Source organism: Gallinula chloropus, assembly GCF_964237585.1.
Source record: "Gallinula chloropus genome assembly, chromosome: 15".
NCBI lineage: Eukaryota > Metazoa > Chordata > Aves > Gruiformes > Rallidae > Gallinula > Gallinula chloropus.
In genome coordinates, this window is record NC_140100.1 from 16,967,985 (window position 1) to 16,990,687 (window position 22,703).

Sequence of the window (22,703 nt, forward strand, 5' to 3'; positions counted from 1 at the left end):
CCAGCAAACGCAGGCTGCAAGGGCACCATGGGCTGGCATAGGCACGCAGAAGGCAGGGCTGGGGGTCGCAGGGGCACCAGGCAGGGGGGCTGGGGCTGGTAGGGGCATCAGGCAGGGGGGGCTGGAGCTGGCACGGGCAGCAGGCAGTGGGGCTGGCAGCTGAGCCGCTCTCCCAGCTCACGGCCTGTTAATCCGAGCAGAGATGGAGGATCTGGCGACAGGATTATTCTCTTCCCTGGAGCCAAGCCCCAGCTGCAGGGGATTAATGGTTATATAAAGGAGAGGGGGGCTGGTGCACGCCCGTGCCCAGCCCCAGACCCCAGCCCCTGAGCAGCCCCAGCCCACCCCCAGGCAGCACATGGCATCGACAGGCAGGGTGCTGGGGACCACAGCATCCTTCCCTGCCGCAGAGCTGGGGACCCCCAGCCTGGAGCAGGGGCCGTTTTGCAGCTCAGGGCCGGGGCAGGGACACTGTGGGAGCCTTGGGTGCAGGATGGAGCTGGGGCCGGCGGCGCTGGCAGCCGCTGGGCAGTGACAGATGGTCCCACGGTCCAGGAGGCAGCGCCCGCTGTGCATCTCCCTCCAGCCTGATCCAAATCCCAGCCCCGGAGTGAGATTTTCATGCTGATGGACTGCACCAGGAACCCGGGGTGTAAAACCAGGTCACAGAGCCCCAAGCAGGGGCAGGGAGGGGCTGCCCCAGCTCTGTTACCTAACTCCAGCCTCCCTTCTCCCCTCAGCTGCAGTGGGGCAGAGCCCTCAAAGCATCACCAGGACAGACAAGTCATCCAAAAAGCGGGTTTCTGCCTTCAGGGAGTCACACAAAGGGCTGCCAAACTCCTCCCAAAGCCCTGCCCAACCTCAGGCACAACACGGGGATGCAAACAATGCAAAAGAGGATTTATTGGGACCGTCCCGCTCGGAGCGAGTCCTGCGGGGCACCAACTGCAATAAGTTAACGAGCCAAACGGTCTGAGTGTTGGGAACCAGGCTGGCAGAGGACACGGTGAGAGCTGCCATCCCCCCCACCCCGGCACTGAGTCAAGGCACAAAGTCATTCCTTAAACACTGCAGAGAAACCACCACACGGGGAAGTAAGCTGGGGAGGGATTTGCTGCCTTAGGAAGGTGCTGGGTTGGCACCGATGTGTTTCATGGAGCTGCCACAGGGAAATCTGTGTTTCCAAAGTATTTGGAAACGTTAATGGAGAACTTAAAAGCCAGAAAAGCCCACCCCCCACTCCCAAAGCCAAAAATACAGCTCTCCTGAAGGAACATTCAGTGTGCCGATGGGAAAGGTCAGGTCTGGGGAGGGACTGGAGAGGGAGAGCTGAGATGCTGGGAGGGTAGGGAGTGGGTACCTTGCTCCATGCCAGGGGGATGCAGCAGGACACAACCTGCACCCAACGCTGGCATGCCAGCCTGGGGGTCTTGCTGCCTGGCCCCCATCACCAGGCTCTGCCCCAGCCTAAGACAGGGGACAGAGCAGGGGAGACCCTGCTGCTCCCCAGGAAACAGCTTAGGAAGCAAGGAACAGAGGGAAACTCAGTGTCTGGAGCCCAGGGTGCTCTGAGGGTTGGGAGCATCCCCGGCTTCCTGCACAGCCCAGATGCCCCAGGACCGGGCTCTGCTCATCCTACCTGTCCCCCTCATCCCCCAGAGCTGGGGCACCGTCCAGGCTCCTGCCAGGCCAGTGAGAAGCAGGGTGTAAGTGCCCAGGCTGGCTGCAGACATGGCAGTGCTTCTCACTGCGTGGCCAGGCGAGCCGAGGCTGTGGGCACAGACCTGGGGGACAGCGGCTGCCGGAGCCAGGAGCTGCTGCAGGGCAGAACCCACCAGCTGCCACAGAAGAGGAACCAAAGCTCAACCCCACACAACCCCCTTTAGGTTTCTCCTTCCACAGTATCTCTACATGCCCCGATGTGAGACCAGGTAAGGGGGGGGGGGGGGATGGCTAACCCCTCCCTGGCACCACACAGCTTGAGGGGGGTACTTTTAGGGCGTGTTTTCGGTCCATCTTCCTCTTCCTCACCAGTCAGAGGGATGCCCAGCAGCATGCAGGCAGGGCACGGCTGCTGTGGGACCCTTCAGGCCCAGCAGCCTGTTCAGACTGGTTCTCCAGGCTTTGTACCTTGTTCCTACAGCCCATCAAGGAGTGGGATAGAGCACCTGCCCCATGCTGCAGCCCCCCTGCGTCCCTGGCACCCACCCCAGCCCCTCTGGCGGTCAGGCCAGAGAACAGCAGGTGAAGATCCTCACTTCTGCCAGGAAGGGGCACAGAGCTCTGTGCTACTCACAGCCCATGCCTGTCGTTTCCCTGCCCCGAGGGGCTCTCACCTGCCCCACAGCCTACACACTTCCTGGCAGAGGGAATGGTGCCAGGGGAAGGCTCCTCAGCAGCCCCAAAACCTGGCAGAGGATTTGCAGGAGCGCTGGCATTGCCACTTGGGCACAGGGGAGCAGCAAGCCCAGCTCCCAGGCAAGCTTAAAGCCTCTTCTACTCAAAACATGTCCTATGTCCCCTGGCACCTCAAAACCAGTGGCAGTGTCCATACCAGCAGGGACCAGCCTGCGGGGGACTCGGGGTGGTTTCACACTGCTTAGAGTCAGAGTGGGGCCAGGGAAGAAGGCTGGTGTGTAAATCAGGGGAGACCAGCTCCTGTCACGTGTCCCAGCACTGCACATCCTGGCTGGGAAGGAAGCAGCAGAGGGGACTAATGCAGGCCAGTGACTGCAGAGTGGGGCATGGGGGTGGCTCTTGGGAGAAAAGGCTGTTCTCTAATTAAAAAGACACTTTAATTTCACTCCTGCTGGCTTGTGACACCAGGCACATCACTACATCCACCCCACAGGGGCCCAAACCCAGGAGAGGGCAATGGCAAATCAACCTGCACCCAAGCCCCACTCCCACAGCCAGGAGAGCTGCACAGAAGGACATCTACCACCAGACACAGAAGCTCCACTCCTCACACAAGCACCCAGGAAACAATCAGCTCTGGCATCCCCAGCAAGCGTGTTCTCCTCCCGACGCAGGCTGAGTCAGCACAGCTCTGCGGGCACAGGAGGAGTGAGGGGAAACCCCTCTTCCCTGAGCTGACGACACTTCAGTGGTGGCCAAGCACTGAAGTCCCAGCAGCTCCTAGGACAGATGTGCTGGCAGCTGCCCCCACAGCCCGGGCAGGCCCCCCAAACACCGGGGGTGCTGCCCTGCCAGCCATGCTTTGGTTTGGAGATCGAGAAAGGCAGCTTCCCATTTGAAATCACGAACTGGGGTTGCTAAGAGCACGGCTGCAAGAGGAGAGGCAGCTCAGCAACACCGGGGCCAGGGCAGCCTCTCCCCCTCCCTCGGAAGCTCACACTCGGCTCTGGAATCGCATCCTGTAGAGGCGGTCGCGGACATACTGCTCGCTGTCCACGGCCACCTGGCTCAGCCAGATCACCCTGCTCTCAGAGACATCCTCCTTCAGCTTACGCTTCATCAGGGACACCAACCCTGGCTCCTCACTGGGCTGAGGTCCCCTCAACAGCACGTAGCAGGCGTGACGGCTCCGCTCGAACAGTGCAGCTGCAGGGCAGAGCGGAGGCAGAAACTCAGCCCGAGGTCTGTGTCCAGCCCGGCCACCAGACCCAACGCCGCACGCCCAGGGGGTCTGGGAGGCACCCCAAGGCCTCCTGCACCTCCTCACTGGGAGGAGAGGACTCACCGCTGAACGCCACGATCTGGTCTGTGCTGTTGCGGAGCTCCAACAGGACGTTGGTGTAGGAGGGATGGAAGAGGTAGAGTTTCTGCAGCGGCAGCCGGGGGCTCTGCAACCGAGGGGACACTCTCAGGACACGGAGCCGCACGCTGGCCCGGAGACAAGGCTGGCACAGCGCTCAGCAGTGCTCATGCTCCAGAGAACACATCCAGACACTCGTCTGTGTCTGCCCAGCTCACCCTGTGTGATGCCACTAGCATGGGGGCTGTGCCAACTGCTCGGTGCTCCCCCACCCCACACCCCCTGCGAACAGCGGGGCTGCCGGCCACAGGTAGGAGAAGGGTGTTTGCTTTGGGGATGGCAGTTAGGGAGGAAGGGATGACAGCTCAGCTGGTGCTCCAGCATCCTCCAAAGGCTGCCCCAGAGGGCTTGGTGCAGCAGCCCAGCTATCCACCGAGGTTGCCCGAGGCTACCTTGGCGCAGGGAGGGGATATTCACGTGGTTGGGGGGGTTGCTGTGTGCAGCCCTGCTACAGAACACTTGGGCCAAGCAGCAGCAACTCCTGAGGTACCAGCCAGTAGCCTCTTGCCTGGCATACTGTACAGTACCACCCTGAGGCAGGGTGGGGGCTTTGTTCAGAGCCACCACTCCCCTTTTCTCTAAGCAGCCAGGCAAAAGCTGCTGGTGCCGCCACCAGCTGCTGGCAGGGGCGTTGCTATGGCCCCCACAAGGACCCAGTGCAGACCAGATCACACACAAGGTCTGCTGGCTCCTTGCAGAACAGACTGCCCAGCAGCCCCACGGCCGGCACAGGAGCCACAGCATTAGTAGCACAGACAGACACGAAGGTGTACGCTGGGAAAAGAGGGCAGTTCCACCCAGTTCTGGCCCAAAGTCTGGAGAACAGTGACCATCAGCAGCACCACTCACCGTTTCGTTTCCCTCCACCTGGTACTCGCCCCAGATGAGGAAGGTGGAGCGGTGATCAGCAGTAGAAAGTGTGGCTGGCCCAGGGCTCTCTGCTCTGGAGTTCAGACTCAGGTCCCACTGGACTGCGCCGGATCTGCTCTCAACAATCAGGACCTAGGCAGGGAAGAAAGCAATGGAACTCAAAAAAGCCATGAGGAGAAGTCAAGTCAGCTGTCTCTGCCCCACAGTAGCTATAGGAACCAGTATCTGACACAGGGGAAGATAAGGAAACGCCTGAAGCTGAGCATCACAGAGCTGCAAGGCCCAGGGTGGGTCACACAGGTTTTGCAGCTCCTTCAAGGAGGCCAAAGCTCTGTTGCTGAAGCCTCTTGCTGAGAAGAGAATTAAAGTGCCTGAGCTGTCTTGAGTCACCTGTTGGAAGTGATCCTTTCCCAGCTCCAAGCTTCCTAAAACCAGCCAGAGGTAACACAGTCCGCCAGCTGCCCCTGACTCAACGCCCGGCTGAGCTGAGACATGGGAAGAAAAGGGAAGTTTGAAGGAAGAGAGCTCGAACCTTCTTCCTGTTGGGTCCAATTCCACTCTCAAGGACAATGCCAAGAACATCAGGTTTGTAGTAGCCAAGCAGCGGCTCACTAAGGGAGAGAAAGAGAAGGAACAGATCACAATCCACCCTCATGGCTCAGGGATACCTTGTCCTTTCAGAGCAGCCTCTATCCTCCCAGCACCTCCCCCAGTAAGGGTCTCTGCTGCATTATTCTGTTAGCCAGGTGTTGCTCCCAGCTCAGAGCACAGCCCTAAGACAGTTGTATCGCAGCAGGTACAGAGTGAAGCACCAAGGCTTTGGGCTCCTCCTCTGCTTTGAAGCAGCACCTCACATTTGCTAGCAGAGGACATTGAACACAGTAAGTGTGGCCCAGGTGTGACCATGGAGCGGGCTGTCACACATCAAGCAGAGTGAAAACCAGCGTCTGCCAGGAGAGGGGTGCTGCTGGGAGCCTGGGAACACCTCACCCAGCCCACCCTGGGAACACTACCTCACGATGTGGGACACGTTGAGGGTCCACAAAGCCTGAAGATTCTGTGCACTGATCAGCGTGGCCATCTCTGAGGTTACAACCAAGAGGTTCTCCTGGGATTGCCCAGGAATTTTTGCCAGGTAGCGGATGTCCCCGGAGCTGCACAAGGACACAGGAATTACTACACTTGCTGGACTGTGGATGGTTTTACTGTGGGGTTTGGGGGTTGGTTTTTTCCCCTGCACAGCAAATGCAAAAGGGAAACCCCAGCCTGCCCTCCCTCCTGCCCCCTGATACCCTGCCCGGGCCACCAACACCAGCCTCCTCCCCCAGTTCTGGATGTGCTCCTAGCCCAAAAGCCACATAAGTCAGGAACATCAGGAGCCTCCAGCCCACCACCTCACACCTGAGGAGGGGTAAGCGGTGTGTGGTGTGGTCAATGCTCTTTTCCCACTGCGGGTCCTGCTCCAGGCTGGGAAGCTTCATTTCCATCCCAGTCGCTGCGCTGTAGAGGTCTTTCAGGGAATATGCATACAAAGAGTTTTCTGTAGCAGAAAAAAAGCAAGAATGAGGGAGATCAGTTATCCTGCCCTTGATCTGAACTCTGTGAGTTTCCAGATCTGGCAGACTGACTGTATTTTTAGGGCTCACATCACAGAGTTGTAGCAGTATTTTGAGACTCCAGCCTGCTTTTGAATGCTTTCAGCATCTTGTCTGTTCAGAATCCCAGAGTTCCACAGGAACCACTTGCTCTCAGGGACTGCCTAAACCTTCCATTCTCAATCTTTGTCAAATAAAACTGCCGCAGCACAACCCAAACCTTAGTTGAAGCAGAAGCCCCCTCTCCTGGCCTCGAACAGCTCTTTCTCTAGGTGAACACACGACGGGGCTTTTAAGGATGGGAAGGGCTCTTTCAGAGCTGCTGGAGGGTGTCGCTGTCACCGAGTCACAGATCCCTACCTGTGTAGAAAAGGAAGTAGGAGGCGGGGCCCAGGTTCAGCCCGATGTAGCGAGCGGTCCCATCCACGCTCAGGAGTGCCGCGGAGCCGATCTGCTGGCCACTCTTTCCCGAATGGATGAAGGTCTGAAGCTACACGGGAAAGGGATTAGAAAAAGGGTTAGAACCTCCTTGTGCTGTTACTGCTCCAACGGGAGCAGCAGCTGATGGGGAGCGGCTCAGGCTGGGATGAAGAGTCTCTCCCTGGGTTTGGAGGTGTGGGCATGAGGCTGATGATCCCTCTGCTGTGAGCATTTCTGCACATCTGGAAGGCTCTTCCAGCAGAGCCACTCGCCCTGAGGTGCTACTGCCCCTGCCAACCACCCGCCCCGCGGGCTGGGAGCATCAACCAGCCAGCACCATTCTGCTGAGGACAGCGACGGCTTATTTGAGCCTCCTGAGCAGTGACAAGGACAGAGAAGACCTAAAGGCAGAAACAAAGCAGTATATGGGCACAGGGGAAAGCTGGCTTCACAGGGTAGCTCTGCTAAATGTTTTCAGTGCCCTAATCTGCTCCCGCTAAGGCTGACGGGAGTTCGAGAGCAGCAAAGAGCTGCTGGGTTCCTTTATGTTCTTTGTGGAAGGTAACAGGATCCACTAAAAGCATTGCACCCAGGAGAGCAAAGGGTAAAACCAGGATCAGGTTCAAAAGCCTGGGCAAGTCACAGCCTGGGGAGAGCAGTGCACACCAGGGAAAATGACCGAGGGAAAGGGCATCCATGAGAGATGCTGAGTCAGGCAGGAACCCTTCCCTCTGCTGTCAGAGGGAGAGACCCAGAAAGAGAAGGAACTCTGTCACTCTCCAAGTGAACGTGGAGGGTCTGGCAGGTGGATAAGAGGCAGAGTTTGCTGGGGAGAATGCAGAACACAGCTGGAGAAGGAGAAAGTGCATCCACCAGCTGTTCCCGGCCTCCCGCACTGGGAGGAGACACATACCAGCTCTTGCAGACCAGCTTCACCTTTACACACAGCCACGGGTTCAGCAGCTGCCCGGGGCTGGTAAGAGCTAAGGGGAGTCACACAGTGCATGAGAACTCCCAGTGCCCTGTGCACTGCCCTGCTCAGCACCCTGCACACTGCCCCGCTGCAGTAGGCGACGCCAGCCAGGGGAATGTCCTCTCTTCCTGGGTGTGGGACTCGCAGCAGGTGGGGTCAAAAGAACAAAGAAAGGTGCCACCTAACTCCTTCAGCACAGAGACCCTTCCCACAGGCTGCTCAAAGCTCCATCACTTCAGGAAACAGCAGGATTGCATAGCATTCAACATCAGCTCCTGTGAGCAACAAACCCAAGTCCCGAATCTCCCTCCCAACAGGAGTGCTGCTTCCAAGGTGTGGAGCTCTGCTCAAACTCCTGACATCTTATGTGATTTCTCAAAAAAGAACCTGCTTCTACTTCAGCTGCCAGAGTGTTTGCCAGGGCTGGAGGGAGGGGGACTGCATTCCAAGATAGCTGGAGGGGTTAAATGGAAAGTGGACCCAAAGGCAGTCTCCAGAACAGAGACTACATTCAAACATTCCTCAGCCGCCCAAGATTTCAAACCAACAAAAGTCTTGAGATAGCTGGGATAGCAAAAGGAGGGAAGAAAACAGAGGGGAAACGTAGGAGTCAGAGAGGATGGAATTTCTGATGACTCTGGCAGGAACACCTTGGGAAGCAAAGCCCCTCTTGTTACAGAGCGCTGCGGTACGAGGTTCACGGGCTCCCCCTCCCCCAGACCTGCAGGGAACCCCAGCTTCAGGAGGCTCAAAGCAGGACAGAGCACGATGCTGTGCCACTCAGTCACAGATGCAGAGGTTTTAGGTTAAAACTACCTTCAGCTTCATGGCTTTGCTGCTCCAAGAAATAGGAAAAGCAGCGTGGGAGCGGAGACAGCACGGCCACCAGCTCTTCCACGCGATGGGCCCAAGTCAGAGCCAACCAGCCTGGTGACACCAGGGAGAGCTCTGTGAACCCAACCACAGCAGCAATACAAAAGGCATCAGGAAAAGGACAGTGGTGGTACAAAAGCTGCCAGCTGTGCTTTGGTCCCAGAGCCAGACCTGTCAGGGTTTGTTCACTTCCACCTCCCTGAGCAGAGTCCTGGGAACCTGCAAGCTCATCTGGCCTGGGCTTGCCTTAGGCACAGGCAGCCAGGGGGGAGATGGAAAGGGGAGGGATTCCCAGCCAGCTTTCTCCTTTCCTTCTTTCCTTTTCTTTCCTTTTTTTCTTTCCCCTTTAAAACCACAAAACACTTGCAGTGCTTTGGGAGTGTATCTCCACGGGGTGGGAACAAACCCACCCCAAACCCACAGAGACCTCTGGGCACTCCCTCTGGGACTATGAGATCAAAACAAGTAACATTCCTGCCGTGCCCTGCAGACCACCACTGGGTTATCACAGTGTCACAGCAACATACCTGATCTCCTGCAGTAATAAAGATTACCAGGTCCTGAACTCCATCGCTATCCACATCTGGAATTGCTGACACGGGAGTCAGCACAGTGTAATTCGCTCCAAAGTCACTGGGCTGCCTCCACTGAACGTCTCCTAGAAGACAGAATTATTGGGAAATGTTCAGAGAAGGAGAAGGGCACAGCAGCCAGCCATGTGCAGCAGTCAGTTGCCTGCCTCATGGGGTGCCTCTCTGCATTGCCAGTACAGCCCAGTGTGCACACACACCTCGGGCACAGAGAGCAGCTCACTCTCCTTGTGCCTGAAGTTAACAAATTTCCCAGCTGGGTTCACAGCATGGAGAAGCCTTCTTTGGGATCTAAAACCCTGCTGCTGCCTGCTTCCATCTGTGCAGGCATTCTAAGTCCACAAAGGAGCGGGGCTCTGACCACAGCACTGCAGCTGCTCATGACAAAACCCTTTCTGCTGCAGCTTGCCTCCTGCTGACGTTCCACGCTGGCACGACTCAGCCCCAGCTCTGCTCACCTCCCACCTCTCCCCTGAAGAACACACACAGCACCTTCAGTCTGACCTGTAACTACAGGCAGCAAAGCTTTGCTGTTTAAAAAACCCACAGGGTGCATGTACAGGGTGGGTTTCTCTTCACCTGAGGAGCAGCCCTGCTCCATACACCCTGCCTGGGACTGCTGGCCACCTCCCAGTCAGAGTCTGCAGTGGAAACTGGTGAGCTGGGGGGTGACCGGTGGGAGTTTCTCTTTTCAAGGACAGAAGTGACTAACCAGGTGCTCAGGGGGGCAATGCTCACCCTCCCCTTCAAGCACCATCAGACACAGCAATCAGCACTTCAGGGAGGCAGAGCAGCCATCTGCTCTTTGGTGGGACAGTGGCTGCACTGAAGCCCAAGGAATTAGAGCCTGACACTGCCTGCAATGCTTTTGTGCAGGAGCTATTTCCAGTGGGATTCCTCCAAAGCTTTTACCAAGACACTGAAAAAGATATACTTGGATTTGTTGCTATGGCAACAGATGTGAGTAGAAGAGTGCTGCTGCAAACCACGGGCAGGCACAGACTTTTACCTCTGAAAGGGACAAGCAGGCAAAGGAAGGGAAGTTTTAAATAACTATATCCCAGCTTCAGCACAGCCCCAAGCCACAACAGCAAGCCCAGGCCAATGAGATCTCCATTTCCATGGTCTGTTCTTTGCTGTTAGTGGATACAGCTCTGGAGGAAGCACCATACTCCCTGAAAAGCGCAGTCTGGCTTAACCACAGAGTCACCAGGTTGGAAAAGACCTTTAAGATCATCGAGTCCAACCACTCCTGTCCTCTGCTAAGCCAAAACAGGCAACAGTGAGATGGATTCAACACAAAGGACTTGGGAAGCCTGCATGCTGTAACACAACCCTGGAGAGCATGAGCTGTGTGGATCCAGCCCCATCCTGCTCCACTGGTGGGAGACAGGACTGTTCTGTCTGACAGGCAGGGTGCTTCCTCACAGCCCAGGCCACAGCAGCAGCACGGATGGAAATCAGACAAGTGCCTAGATGGCAAATCCAACCTGTGTGAAAGGCACTGGGTTTGGTCACCCAGAGAGAATAATACAATCAGGACTTCAGACAGTGGAGCTGAGCTCCAGCTTCACGCTGCAGCAGAGGACACAAAGCAGGGCTGCTTCAGGCTGGATGGGGTCAAGGTGCAGAGCCAAAGCCTGCGCTCTCCCAGCCTGTGGCTCACAGGCTACCTCAGCTAAAGGCAGGTCCCTTTTACCAAGCAGTCAGACCCCTCACCCATGCCCCTGCCCACTTGTCTCCTAAACCCTTGGAAGCTCCTGGCATCCACCCACACAGTGGGTGTGAAGGTCTATCCCCTTTTGGGTTTATGACCCTGGTGCTTGCTAAAGGAACCAGGGAGCAACGAAGAACCGTGACAGGAGCTCACTGCTCCCTGTTCCTCCACTTCTCACCCACGTTACCAGACTTTCCTCCAGTGACACATCCTCCAAGCCCTGATTTGTTCAGCCATTTCTTGCACAGAAGGGATTTCACACGTGTATCACTGCGATCCCCTGTGTGCCATGTCCCTCAGGAGACCAGCAAGGTCCAGACCTGCCCACAGGGCTCACAGTGCAGGCTGCTGGAGCATACGGAGGAGAGGGAAGGTGTGACAATACCTCCCATCCTCCTCCCCAGGCCCAGCCACCAGCCCTGGCAGAGGTGGGACACCCAGCCACGCAGACTTCTGCTCTGACCTGGAACAGCTAATCTTAAGCTCCTGTGTCCCAGTTTGCTTGTAAGATAAAACAGGCAGGAACATTCTATGTCCCCCACGCAACCCTACACGTCCTGTCTTGTTTGTTCAGGTCATTTATTCTGGCAACAAAGAAAAAGCAAGGCTTAAAAGGCAACTCAAATGGCCAGAAAAGCAGTAACCTTATCAGTGTTTAGAGATCAAACCCACATCAGACACTGTAGATGGTAATCTGCCTGCTTCTCAGTCACTCATCCCACAGCAGGCAGAGGCTGGGCAGCACGAACACCCTGGAACCTCCACCACAGTGAATCATTAACCACTGAAGACTTGTGACTGCTGTTTGCAGCACAACACACTGTGGGGCAGACCTGGCCACACATTCAGCCCATCTGAACACATTTCGTTCTGATCTGCCCTCTGAGCCCCCAGGAAAAGTCAACTACCCTACAAACCCCCTTTAGCCAAAAGGTACCAAACACACCAGTGTCTGGGCTACTCACTTCTCCAGCTGAAACAACTTTTCATCTCTTGCTTTGAATTTATCTGTGGAACGTTCCCTTACTGTATTGTTCATAGACTGGTCTGGGTTGGAGGGGACCCCAAGGGTCACAGAGCTTCAACCCCCCTGCCACAGGCAGGGACACCAACCTCCAGGCCTGGAGCTACACAAGGTTGCCCAGGGCCCCATCCAACCTGGCCTTGAACACCCCCAGGGATGGGGCATCCACCCCCTCTCTGGGCAGCCTGTTCCAGCCCCTCACCACTCTCTCTGCAAAGAACTTCCCCCTAATATCTAACCTAAACCTTCCCTCCTTCAACTTCACTCCATCCCCCTTGTCCTGCCAGTGCCTGCCTTTTAATAAGCTGATTCCCCTCCTGTTCCTCTGCTCCCTTCAGGGACTGGAAGGCTGCAATGAGGTCCCCCCACAGCCTTCTCTTCTCCAGGCTGACCCAGCCCAGCTCCCTCAGCCTCTCTCCACAGGGGAGCTGCTCCAGCCCTCTGATCATCTCCGTGGCTCCTCTGACCCCTCTCCAACAGTCCCACATCTCTCTTGTACTGGGGCCCCAGCTCTGGACACAGGACTCCAGCTGGGGCCTCACAGGGACAGAGCAGAGACGGACAATCCCCTCCCTGTCCCTGCTGCCACCCCTCTCCTGATGGAGCCCAGGATCCCATCGCCCTCCTGAGCTGTGAGAGCCACTGCCAGCAGTGCTGCTGTGCCCCGTGGCTTAGCACAGCTCCCCCTCCCCGTGCTGTCTCCTGGCTCAGCAGCCACCCTTCTGCCTTCTGACCGAAAAGCAAGGACTTCATTAACAGTCTGTAAATAACTGCCCTAAAGCCTGTTAATGAGGGAAGTGGTGCTAAGGTATCTCAGCCAGGACAGGCACTTTCAAGCTCCATGTGTCTACACTTCCATCGATACCAGACATCAGAAGTGACACCAGATCTTCCCTGGGCTCCTCTGAGCTGTCCCTCTCACCAGTTCTCCCTCACAGTGTTTAGAAAACAGCGTGTGAGGGGCTCAACACTGGATGCACAGGATGGGACCCCGGGCACGCTGCTGGGGGAGAACCTTCAGCTCAAAGTTTAGAACCTTTGAAACAGAAAACACAGATTTGTGTTTCCCCCCCATTCCCCCCAGGTGGAAATGAATTTCAGGCCCCACCAGCAAAGATGGTTCAAGGTGCAACAAGCAGGTGGTGGCTGCCCCAGCCTAGAGAAGCACAGGCACTCTTACCCTCAGCCCTGTGCTGGGGAGACAACGAGGGATTTCTCCATCTATAGATTCAGCAATGAAGGCAGCTTTCCAGAGGGACCAACAAAACCCAGGACTACCCAAACTGGTATCTATCCTGAGCGCTCTCCTCATGGATTTTTAAGCCCATAAATCCCGAAGCCTCCCACTCCCCTGGCCACTGCAGGTACCCCTCGCCCTCACACACGAAGGATTAAGGAACATTACGGGTTTGCTCCAACCCCCGGGGAGTATCAAGTGACACTTGGAGCTGGCAACTGCTTCTCCCGTTTCAAAAGCTGCTGAGAAGCTGTTCTGGTAACACAGGGGCTGGCACAAAGCACCACCACAGAGCCCAGCCTTTGGAACAGAGAGGCTGAGAGGACAGCCCAGTGAACAGCCCTGGCAAGGCTTTTGAGATAATAAATGCCCTGTGCCCATCGTTCACAAGGCAGCGAGTCACGCCACGCCGCCGAACCCAGCCCCCGGGGTCTGAAGGTCAGCGGGTGAGGAAGAGAACGGCGCGGCCCCCGTAAGGCAGCGGCTCCCTGCTCATCACTCACCTGTCTGCAGGTTGACTGCTGTAAGAGACATCGGCTTCCCTACGACCAAGCAAGCCGGGGTCTCAGCCCCACCCAGCCTGACGCCGCACTCCATCCACTCGATCTCCTCGGCAGCGGGAGTCTCCCAGAGCGCTTGGCCGTTCGTGCCGGACACGGCAGCCAGGAAGGCACATGGAGAAGGCAGGCCTGGGGAGAAGAGCCATCAGAAGGAGCACAACCTACACCTGCCTCTGCTGCTCCACAACCCCGAGAACTGGGGCTCCCCCAGCTCCTCTCCCCACCCAGCCAGATTGGGTTTCTCTCCCAGGACCACAGCAGCCTCACTAATTAGAGCGAAGAGAGAAACAACAGCCCCTTTACAACAAGGTTTCTGTTTCTGAATCACAGAATCACAGAATTATCAAGGTTGGAAAAGACCTAAAAGATCATCCAGTCCAACCATTCGCCTATTACTACTAGCTCCCACTAAACCATGTCCCTCAATACAACATCCAGTCTTTCCATGAACACCCCCAGGGTCGGTGACTCCACCACCTCCCTGGGCAGTGCATTCCAGTGCCTGACTACCCTTTCAGAGCAGTAGTGCTTCCTAATGTCCAGCCTGAACCTCCCCTGGCGCAGCTTGATACCATTCCCTCTAGTTCTGTCGCTGTCTACACGGGAGAAGAGGCCAACCCCCAGCTCACTACAACCTCCCTTCAGGAAGTTATAGAGAGCTAGAAGGTCTCTATAGATAAGCTATATCACCCACCCTCATGTGAGCAGGATCTGTTGAAGCTGCCGCTGCCGTTGCTGGCTCTGAACGCGAAGATGACATCTTGCACTTTGTCTTCGTTCACATCTTCTATAGCCAGGAACCGATAGGCCACTGTAAGAGACATCACAAGGCAAGGGCTGGTGAGGATTGCCTCACCCAGCACAGAGCTGCCTGGAGCAAAACACGAATTCCTAGAGACCTACTCACTGCCCCCATCTCCGATGGCAGCGCAGTGCTGGGACAAACTGACTGTTCTGTTAAAAAAAGGCACCAACACGAGTAGAGAAGACTGGATGTCAGTGCCAAAGGAGATTTTAACTCTGCCATCCCCCAGAGGATTGGTCTTTTTTTAAAGCCAAGCAGCCAGAATTTGAGCTATGTTGGAGAAACAACAACTCCGGGCTCGGTGTGGGGTTGTTATTCCCAAAATACAGAAAAATCCTAAGAAGCCCCAGGAAACTCAGCCCCAGATACCCCAGCTCTCTCACCCTAAGCTAAAAGCCACCTTCCTCAGCTCAGAGCAGCAGAACCAGGGATTTCTATGTGAACACATGAAGTGCAGTCCCCCAGCTCTGCACTGAGAGCCTCGCCAGCATGTGCTCACTGCACACAAGGATAAAGGAAAGCTTCCAGAGAAAGGAATGCTGACCCACCAGGGAGCAGTGCCCAGGTTCAAGAGCCAACTAACTACACATTTGTGTGATTTAGGAAAAAAACAACCCACCAAACAGAAAAAAAGACAAAATTCCTCTTCTTCCCTTCCTGGTAGCCATGGGGGGCAGGGGGAGGGAAGTTTCAGAGTCATACTGTCAGTGAGAGAACACCCAACTGTCGCCAAACCACAGCACAAACTTCAAGGGAAGGTTTTACAGCCCAGACTTCAGCTAAGATGTCTTCCCAGATACCCTTCCCCATTTATTCCACACACCCCCCCCCCTCAAATGCAACCAGCCTGCTACCTCGTTAGCGCTTCAGAGCAGCACCTAATTTCTCCGTGGGATCCTGCAAACACCTCCTGGAAGGCCACTCCAATTATGATGGGCCACTGCTTATCCAGGTCAGGTATTCAGAACTCTCCCTCCCAAGGGCAGCATCCCCACAGGCTCGGCTCCAGACCCTGCTTAGGTAACGCTCCGCACCTCAAATTCGGGGCACGTACGGGAAAAGGGCTGTTGGGAAGTACTGGCTCTGCTGCAGCAAGCTCACCTGCATTGTCATAGTTTCGGAACCATGTTCTTTCTGAAACTGGCCTCTCTGGGCAGGGAATGATGAATGAGAAAGCAAACACAATGATCAGGCAGAGAAATAAGGAGATGAAGAAGGCGGCAGTGCGCCACCGGGACAGCCGAGACAGGCGCGATGACTGCTTGGTGATAATTCTTCTCTCCACGGAGTTTTCATGGTTCTCTTGGGCTTTTACATCCTCAGTCTTCAGCGGGTGGATCTCAGCTTCCGAGTCTTTGTTATCCATCACAGCTCATTCATTGGTATCCAGGCACCCTTCTCCCTTTTCACCTGCAACAACGGTAGGAGCACTTAAAATTGATGCTGGAATGTATCAAAACCCCCCAACAAACCCATTCTGTTATTACCCAACAGTCACGCTGGAAACACTTAACAGGAGGATCAGCACAGCAGTGTACTGTCACAGAGCTGGATACAAGCACTGCTGGCACCAGAGGAATGTGGACAGACTGCAGGATGGAGGAAAAGCACTATTGCTTCTTCAGAGGAGGAAAAGAGCTTTGCTAGACCCAGACAAAGAAGGCTGAAGCCTCTGCACCAAAGAGACTGACAGGTCTGTAGGCCTCCCTCACAAAAACACACGCTGAAAGCTGCTTTGTGCTGCACCTCCCGTGCATGTCAGTCCGACTCCGGGCTGGGGAGGTGAAAGGAAACACTTGTGACCTTTATATCCCACCATACGGCCGGTGCCTGCTGCAGTGAGCACTCAAGCTTCCCCAGGAGAGAGCAAGAGGGGAACAAACACCAGCACGTTCTGCACAGGAACAGAGCAAAGCTATTCAACACCTTCTCAGCCAAGAAACTTTCGTTAGGTTTAGCAACCCAGCCCTGTGGATGGCCAGAGAGTGACTGCTTCCCTCCCCAGAGGGAAAACAAGGCGTGAGCAGAGACTAAAATCAGGCAAACGTGCCTTTATCTGAATGGAAGAAGAGCTAACAACTGCCAGTTTAGCTTCTCCTGCCATAAATCATAACCTCAAGCTGCAGCAACGGAGGGGTTCTGTGCTCGCTTGTCATAAGGTGGGGGGAGAAGTCATCCTTGCCTGTCACAGAAGCCTGTAACTCACAGGAACGATAAAACCCCACTTCCCATACAGTTTCTCTGATAGTGTGTCTTTAAAAAAAACAGCAGAAAGGAAGAAATAAAGAATAACACATTCCAACAGCCTTGGAAAAAGCTGCATGGCGGTGTCACAAGAAGTTCTATCAGAGCAAATAAACACAGCAACCAAGCCAACTTTCCATGACCGTGCCCCAGCAGTCATGTGCCTGGATTGTCCGTTGGAGCAGTTTACTTCCCGGGCAGAAAATAGCCTTAGCACAGCACTGACACAGCCAGCAGAGAGCCTGGGCTTTCAGTGCCAACAACAGGACTCGTTACGTGTCACACCGCGTGCCCAAGTTCATTTCCAGGCTCAAAGAAACCCACGCTGAGAGTCGCCCCAGGAGCCTGAGCGCCTTCGGGCAGAGCCAGCGGCATCACCCTGTCCCACCACAGGGAAGAGAGGGTACAGACCGGCCCTCCTGGGTACAGGTCGCAGCAGGGCAGGCCCACGGCGAGGCTGGGGTTGAGTGGGACAGCCTGGCTGCTGCCAAGCCCCAGCTAACCCCGGCGCTTGCTGGACTTATAAGGCTGAAGTTCGAAGCACTTACTCCAACCAGGACACGCCGGCCTTGCTCCTGCAGCAGCACGTTGAGTACAGGATCTCGCTCCGGGCAATTTAGTTCAAGCTGCGCAATACAAACGCAATTAAATCAGCAATGCAGGGCTTGTACCTTACCCTACAGCTCTCACTCCAAAGGCCTCCTCACCTGCCTCTCCCATCAGCATACCAACACCACCAGAGACGTCTCCACCACGGGGACGGCTGTTCCCAGAGCAGCCGCAGGCACCTGACCAGGGCAGAAGGGCTTCAGATGGGAAGGAGAAGGAAAGGAGGAGATTCAGCCTCTACCCTGATGTGGTCATTGAGCTGGCGAGCTGGGCACCGCTCCGTTACTGGAGCTGGCCCAGCACTGGCCTCCAGCAGGTTCAAGGTACAAGGCTCCAGGCACAGGCTGAGCAAATGATTCACCAGAGCGGAACTGCTGCTGCCACCCCAGTGGGAGATGGTGGCAGAAGTGGGTTCCACATGGAACACGCGGCATGAGGCAGACGGCTCGTGTTATCTCTGGTGTGCTCAGATGGATCTTCTCAGAACCAGTCTGCACAGCACAGGCTGTGACAGGGCGCCAGGGCAACCCCACTGAAATCTCTGGTGGAGCCCTCTGGGACACCTCCAGGGCCCAGCAGAGCACTTCCAGCACCTAGGAGACCTCCTGAGAACCAAAGCCAGGCTTCTCCCCTCTCGGTTCCGAAAGGGCCACCAGATTAACGCCGCGCGGAAGGCGTGTTCCCGTGACTCACCATAAATCACACCACTGTCATCTGGACTGGGCTGAGAACAATAAAAAAAGCAGTAATTATCCTGACAGCCCCAGCAATTCCCCTTCCTTTGCAGCGGTGACCCTAGAAGCCTCCCATCACAAAGAGCCCTCGCTGCCTTTAAAGCAATCCTCTCTCTTTTCTTTCAGGGTTTGAATAATGCCCTTTGCACCCCTGCCAGAGGAGAGGCAGTGCCAGAACAGCGACCACAAAGGTCAACGGCAAAGGCTCAAACAATGCTGGAAATCCCATCGCCCGCGGCTGCCAAAGTACATGCTGGCAGCATGTGAAACGGTCTGAGCTCTGAGCAACAAAGAAGTCTGGTAATCAGTTTAATGAAGACAAGGAAAAAATGATAAGTGTGCATTTGGGATGATTTTTACTGTCCTCTAGCAGCCAGCATCTTGGTAGAGGACACAAAATAATTCACCGGAAAGTTTAAGGCATCCAGGGACCTTGGAAGGAAATACACAGCGACAGGGCCGTGCGCTGCTGCATTCACAATGCTTGCTGTGTGCACCAGACCTCGTAGCAAGCACCAGCTCTCTGTGATCTGGAGGCCTCACCGTGAGGAAACACGTGAGGAAGGCTTCATGGAAAAGGAAATAAGTAGAACCTGCACACGACGCACCTGAACAGAGCCCAGACAGCCCCAGGAGCACTGGGGTACAGCCAGGATCTGCATCTCTTCCACCACTCCCCAAGCTTTGAAGGCGACTCCCCACCAGCAAGGGGATGAGCTGGGAGGTCCCCAAACGAAGCCAAGGAGGAATGAATACCCTTCCCCTGCCCCACAGCACCAGCGTGGTGGTCAGGGCAAACACCTGGTGCTCAGCTTCACTCACCTTTGTGAGGCACCGACACTCCTCTCCTCCCAAAGCTGCAGCACAGATCAGACCTGATTGGAGTCAAACCCAAGGAGCTCGTGCAGCACCGGTCAGTGCTGAGCCACAGCTAAACCCACGGCCAACCACTGTCACCAGCCGGCTCCAGTGGCCTGACAGGGGTCAGGTGTGGGAAGACTGGTGACAGCATCTTTGCAATGGAAGTTTTAAAGCATCTGCCACCCCTAAAACATGAAACCACAGTGTGATCTCACCAGGTGCCAGTTCTTCCTGGAAAATTTATAGTAACGTATTGTAACTTAAATCTGACACTCAGAGCATTTGTGTCCTACACAGAAGGCTGAGCTCAGGCTCCGACTGGCTGTTTGGGAACACAGACACAGCTGTCGGGTGCTCTGGGCTGGTTCTGGTTTAGGTATCTCCAGGGTTTTCTCCCCACCAGCCAGCAATCCCCAAAGCCCGAAGCCACAATGAATGACAGGCCAACTTCTGTGTGTCACCCCGAGCAAGGTACAAGGCTCCCATCACGGCTGCCTCTGTCCTGTTCCGACCCCAACCCCGGGGCCAGCACGGCACCGCAGCGACCCCGCCACACAGTTACCTGCTGCCACGGCAAGGTCAACCTGTCCCCTCTGCTGCAGCCCCACTTATGCCAGGGCCCAGCCTCAAGGAAACAACACATAAGACTTCCCCAAGCAGGGAGCCTTCCCTCCGGAGCACACCCAGGCTGCACGGCGCGTGCAGCCACACGCGGATCGGAACCCTTTCTCGATGCAAGGTCTCGGCGGGGAGAAGCGCCGCGAGGAGACCTTCCCCTTATGACCCTGGGGCACCTCTGCTGCTGCCTGCATCCTTACAGCCTTTGTAAGGACACAGCCTTTAGCACACCCCGCTCCACAGTCAACGTGGGCACCCAGCTCAGAGGAACACTTGTGTTCTCCTGGGGCAGCTGCGCCGGGCCCTCCCACTCGCTGTTCGCCTCGGCTACCGCGGGTCTCGCAGAGCCACCGGTGCATCTGGAGCAACGCTTGGCCCTGCAGCGCTGGCACAACCCGTCCCACAGAGCACCCAGCTGGCAGACTAGAGACTCCTCCAGAGCACAGGCAAACACCTCAAGCACAGGAGGCAAAACACGTGCTGCTTGCAGGGGACAAGCACAGGCAGGGGAACTCGATCCGCTTGGCAAAGAGCAGAATGCAATCCAGGGCTTCTTCCAGGAGAGCGATGGGAAGAGCAAAGCTCCCTAAAGCAAAGAGCAGCGTTAACACTGCATGGGACCGATGCCAGGCCAGGCCGGTACTGCCCACTGAGCACCAGAAACACACGGCAGCTGCCCCCTGAGTCATAGAATTAAATCATAGAATTGTAGGGGTTGGAAGGGACCTCGAGAGATCATCGGGTCCAACCCCCCTGCCAAAGCAGCTCCCTAGGACATATCACTCAGATAGGCATCCAGATGGGTCTTGAATCTCTCCAGAGATGGAGACTCCACCACCTCCCTGGGCAGCCTATTCCACTGCTCTGTCACCCTCACAAGTCCTTGTAGTTCCGCTGGGCCTGAGCTGCCCCCCTCGCTGCAGATCCCATGCAGCAACCCCAAGAGCAGCAGTCAGTGAGTCGTGTGAACTCTGGCCTCAGAGATGTCCCCACCTCACCCACAGGGCTGCCCAAGCTCACGTCAGAAGCACGGTGGTTTCGCCACGCAGCCAGTGACTGCAACAGGGACTGTGGAGATCTTGGTTTAGGAGAGGCTGTGGTCTTTTCACGTAGGTTTATTAAAAAGGCAAACAGAAGGTACAGTTTTTAAGCAGAGCAGGTGTTCTGCAGGTCACACACCCCACACTGCCCTCTGGATCCTTCCCGCACAGCCCAGCCAGGCTTACAGCAGTGTGAGGGACGCCCAGCCACCTGCCAGCCGTCTCCAAGACAGCCTCTTTTCTCCCTCCCCAGACAGGGAATGGCTTTTCTCCTCTCTTACAGATGCAAAGAAGAAAGTTCACTCAAGGCCCACTCCACCCACAGAGACAACACCCTGCGGAGCCTCTCAGCATCCCGCAGCCCCCGACACGGCCCAGCCCTGCCCGGGTAGCGGAGCTGGCTCAGGTCGCACTGAGCTGGCCTCCCGGGAGGGCAGCCTGGCCCTGGGACCCCAGCACTCGCTAAAGCAGCTTTTGCTTTCCACAATACGGGGGGTGGCGGGGAGGGCTTGACAAGAGATCGCGACCCGACACGCTCAGGTCAACGCTGTCGCTGCGAGCAGCCTGTGCGAGGCGGGACGCCCCGGGAGCGGCGCCGCGGCGGCCGGGCCCTCCCCGCGTCCCGGCTGCCACACGGCGGGGGGCGGCTCCGCGGGGCTCCACGGGCTGCCGAGCGCTCGGGATGAGCCAGCTCCGGCCCGAGCAGAGCGACGGGCTCCCCGGCGTGCCGGGAGCCGCTCAGCCCCATGACAGGCGCCCCCGGGACCGCTTCGGGCGCTGCCGGAGGCGGGCACGGGAATGGCGGCGGGGCCGGGCCAACGGCGGCCGGGAGCGCTGAGCAGTCCCGCCGCGTACGGCCAGGCCGGGCCGGGCCGGGCCAGCGCAGGTGCAGCGCGGCCCCCGCCCCGCCGCCGGCCCCGGTGCGAGCGCGGCCTCTCCCAGCGCCGCGCTCCGGTCCCCGCCGGGAGACCGGCCGGGGTGCGGCAGCCGCCCCCCACGGAGAAGCGGCCCGGGAGGCGCCGCCGGTCCCCAGCCCGAGTCCCCCCCTCCCCTACGCCGCGCTCCTCACTCACCCCGCGCCCGGCGCCACCGCTGCCGTCACTTCCACCTCCGTCCCCCGCCGCCTCCTCGGCGGAAGCGACGCAACGACCGTTCCCAGCCCGGCGGCAGCGGCGCCGGCGCAGTGCGGCGGGGGCGGGCGGACAGGAGCGGGCGGGGGGCGGTGCTCCCGTCCCGTCCCGTCCCGGTGTCGGCGGCGCGGGCGGGACCCGCAAGAAGGAGGCCGGGAGCGCTGGGAGCCACACACACAGATCTTTAATGCGATCAGACGGCGAGCGAACAGCACAGTCACGTACAGGAACCCGCGGGCCCGCCCCGCGCCCCCCCAACCCCCCCACCCCCATCGCCCCCCGCCCCGCCCGGAGGTTACAAAACAACACGTGGAACCGCGGAGTCGAGCCGTAGAAACGGCGAGGGAGGGGCCGCATGCACTGGGGCTGACACCGAGGGAGCGCCGGGAGCCGCCGCGCAGCTCAGCGGAGCCGCGAGGGGGAAACAGCCGCTGGCATCCCCCCCTCTTCCCCCGACACACGGCCTGGAAACGGCACGCACCGGGGCTCCTCCCCCGCGGAGCCGCCAGGAGCCAGCTGCCAGCGCGGGGTCCCGCCGGGGCTGGCCGGCCTTCCCCCGCGGCGGGACACGCACCTAGTCACAGACAAGCCGGGCCCAGGAGGCAGAGTCCTCCCGCGCCGGAGCAGCGGCAGGCAGGGCCCCAACGCCCCTTCCCGCCAGGAGCCCAGCTCTGCCGCCCGGCCTTAAAAACCCCAGCCCCAAGCTTGCCGGTGGGCCAGGCAGCTCTGCGGCCAGAGCTCAGACCTAGGAGCACAGGGGAAGCAGGCAGACAGCCGGTGTACTGCTCCAGGGGAGCAAATCAAAAGGACCAGGCTTTCCACTGTCTGGGTTACAGTCAGGCTCGAGCCCGCTGCAGTGGGCTCCAGTGGATTTGGTCACCCTCCCAAAGACAAACAGCTTCCGAAACAGGCAGAGCAAGGCCAAGCTTTGTCCATCTGAACTGGAATAAGTGAGGCAACTCTCAAATGCTGGAGACATAAAACGAGGTGGCTAAGCGCTAAAAAGGGAAAAAAAAAAAAAGACC

At 57.3% G+C, this 22,703-nt stretch overlaps 1 protein-coding gene across 3 annotated transcripts; it reads right to left on the reverse strand.

The window, feature by feature from the left end:
- Nucleotides 1-879: 879 nt before the first annotated feature.
- On the reverse strand, nt 880-21,676 carry FAM234A (family with sequence similarity 234 member A). 3 transcript variants are annotated; one of them, XM_084270894.1, is made up of 13 exons: nt 17,394-17,460; nt 17,235-17,312; nt 15,544-15,852; nt 14,332-14,448; nt 13,581-13,766; nt 9,037-9,167; nt 6,604-6,733; nt 6,050-6,188; nt 5,662-5,802; nt 5,181-5,259; nt 4,628-4,780; nt 3,704-3,806; nt 880-3,564 (listed from the first exon to the last, which is right to left on the reverse strand). In XM_084270894.1, exons 3-13 carry the CDS (start codon nt 15,806-15,808, stop codon nt 3,353-3,355), a joined length of 1,656 nt encoding a protein of 551 aa, XP_084127020.1. In that variant the 5' UTR covers nt 15,809-15,852; nt 17,235-17,312; nt 17,394-17,460; the 3' UTR covers nt 880-3,352. The 3 variants fall into 3 exon arrangements, with proteins under 3 accessions (XP_084127020.1, XP_084127021.1, XP_084127022.1); XM_084270895.1 differs by lacking the exons at nt 17,235-17,312; nt 17,394-17,460 and adding an exon at nt 21,622-21,676; XM_084270896.1 differs by lacking the exons at nt 17,235-17,312; nt 17,394-17,460 and adding an exon at nt 15,930-15,961.
- Nucleotides 21,677-22,703: the final 1,027 nt, after the last annotated feature.

Excerpts from the sequence above, each read along its gene's own strand:
- FAM234A (XM_084270895.1), bottom strand. The coding sequence starts at position 15,808 with ATGGATAACAAAGACTCGGAAGCTGAGATCCACCCGCTGAAGACTGAG. Across the intron at positions 14,449-15,543 it reads CCGAAACTATGACAATGCAG|TGGCCTATCGGTTCCTGGCT; the intron begins GTGAGCTTGCTG and ends TGTCTCTTACAG. Across the intron at positions 5,803-6,049 it reads CACCGCTTACCCCTCCTCAG|CTCCGGGGACATCCGCTACC; the intron begins GTGTGAGGTGGT and ends GTCCTTGTGCAG.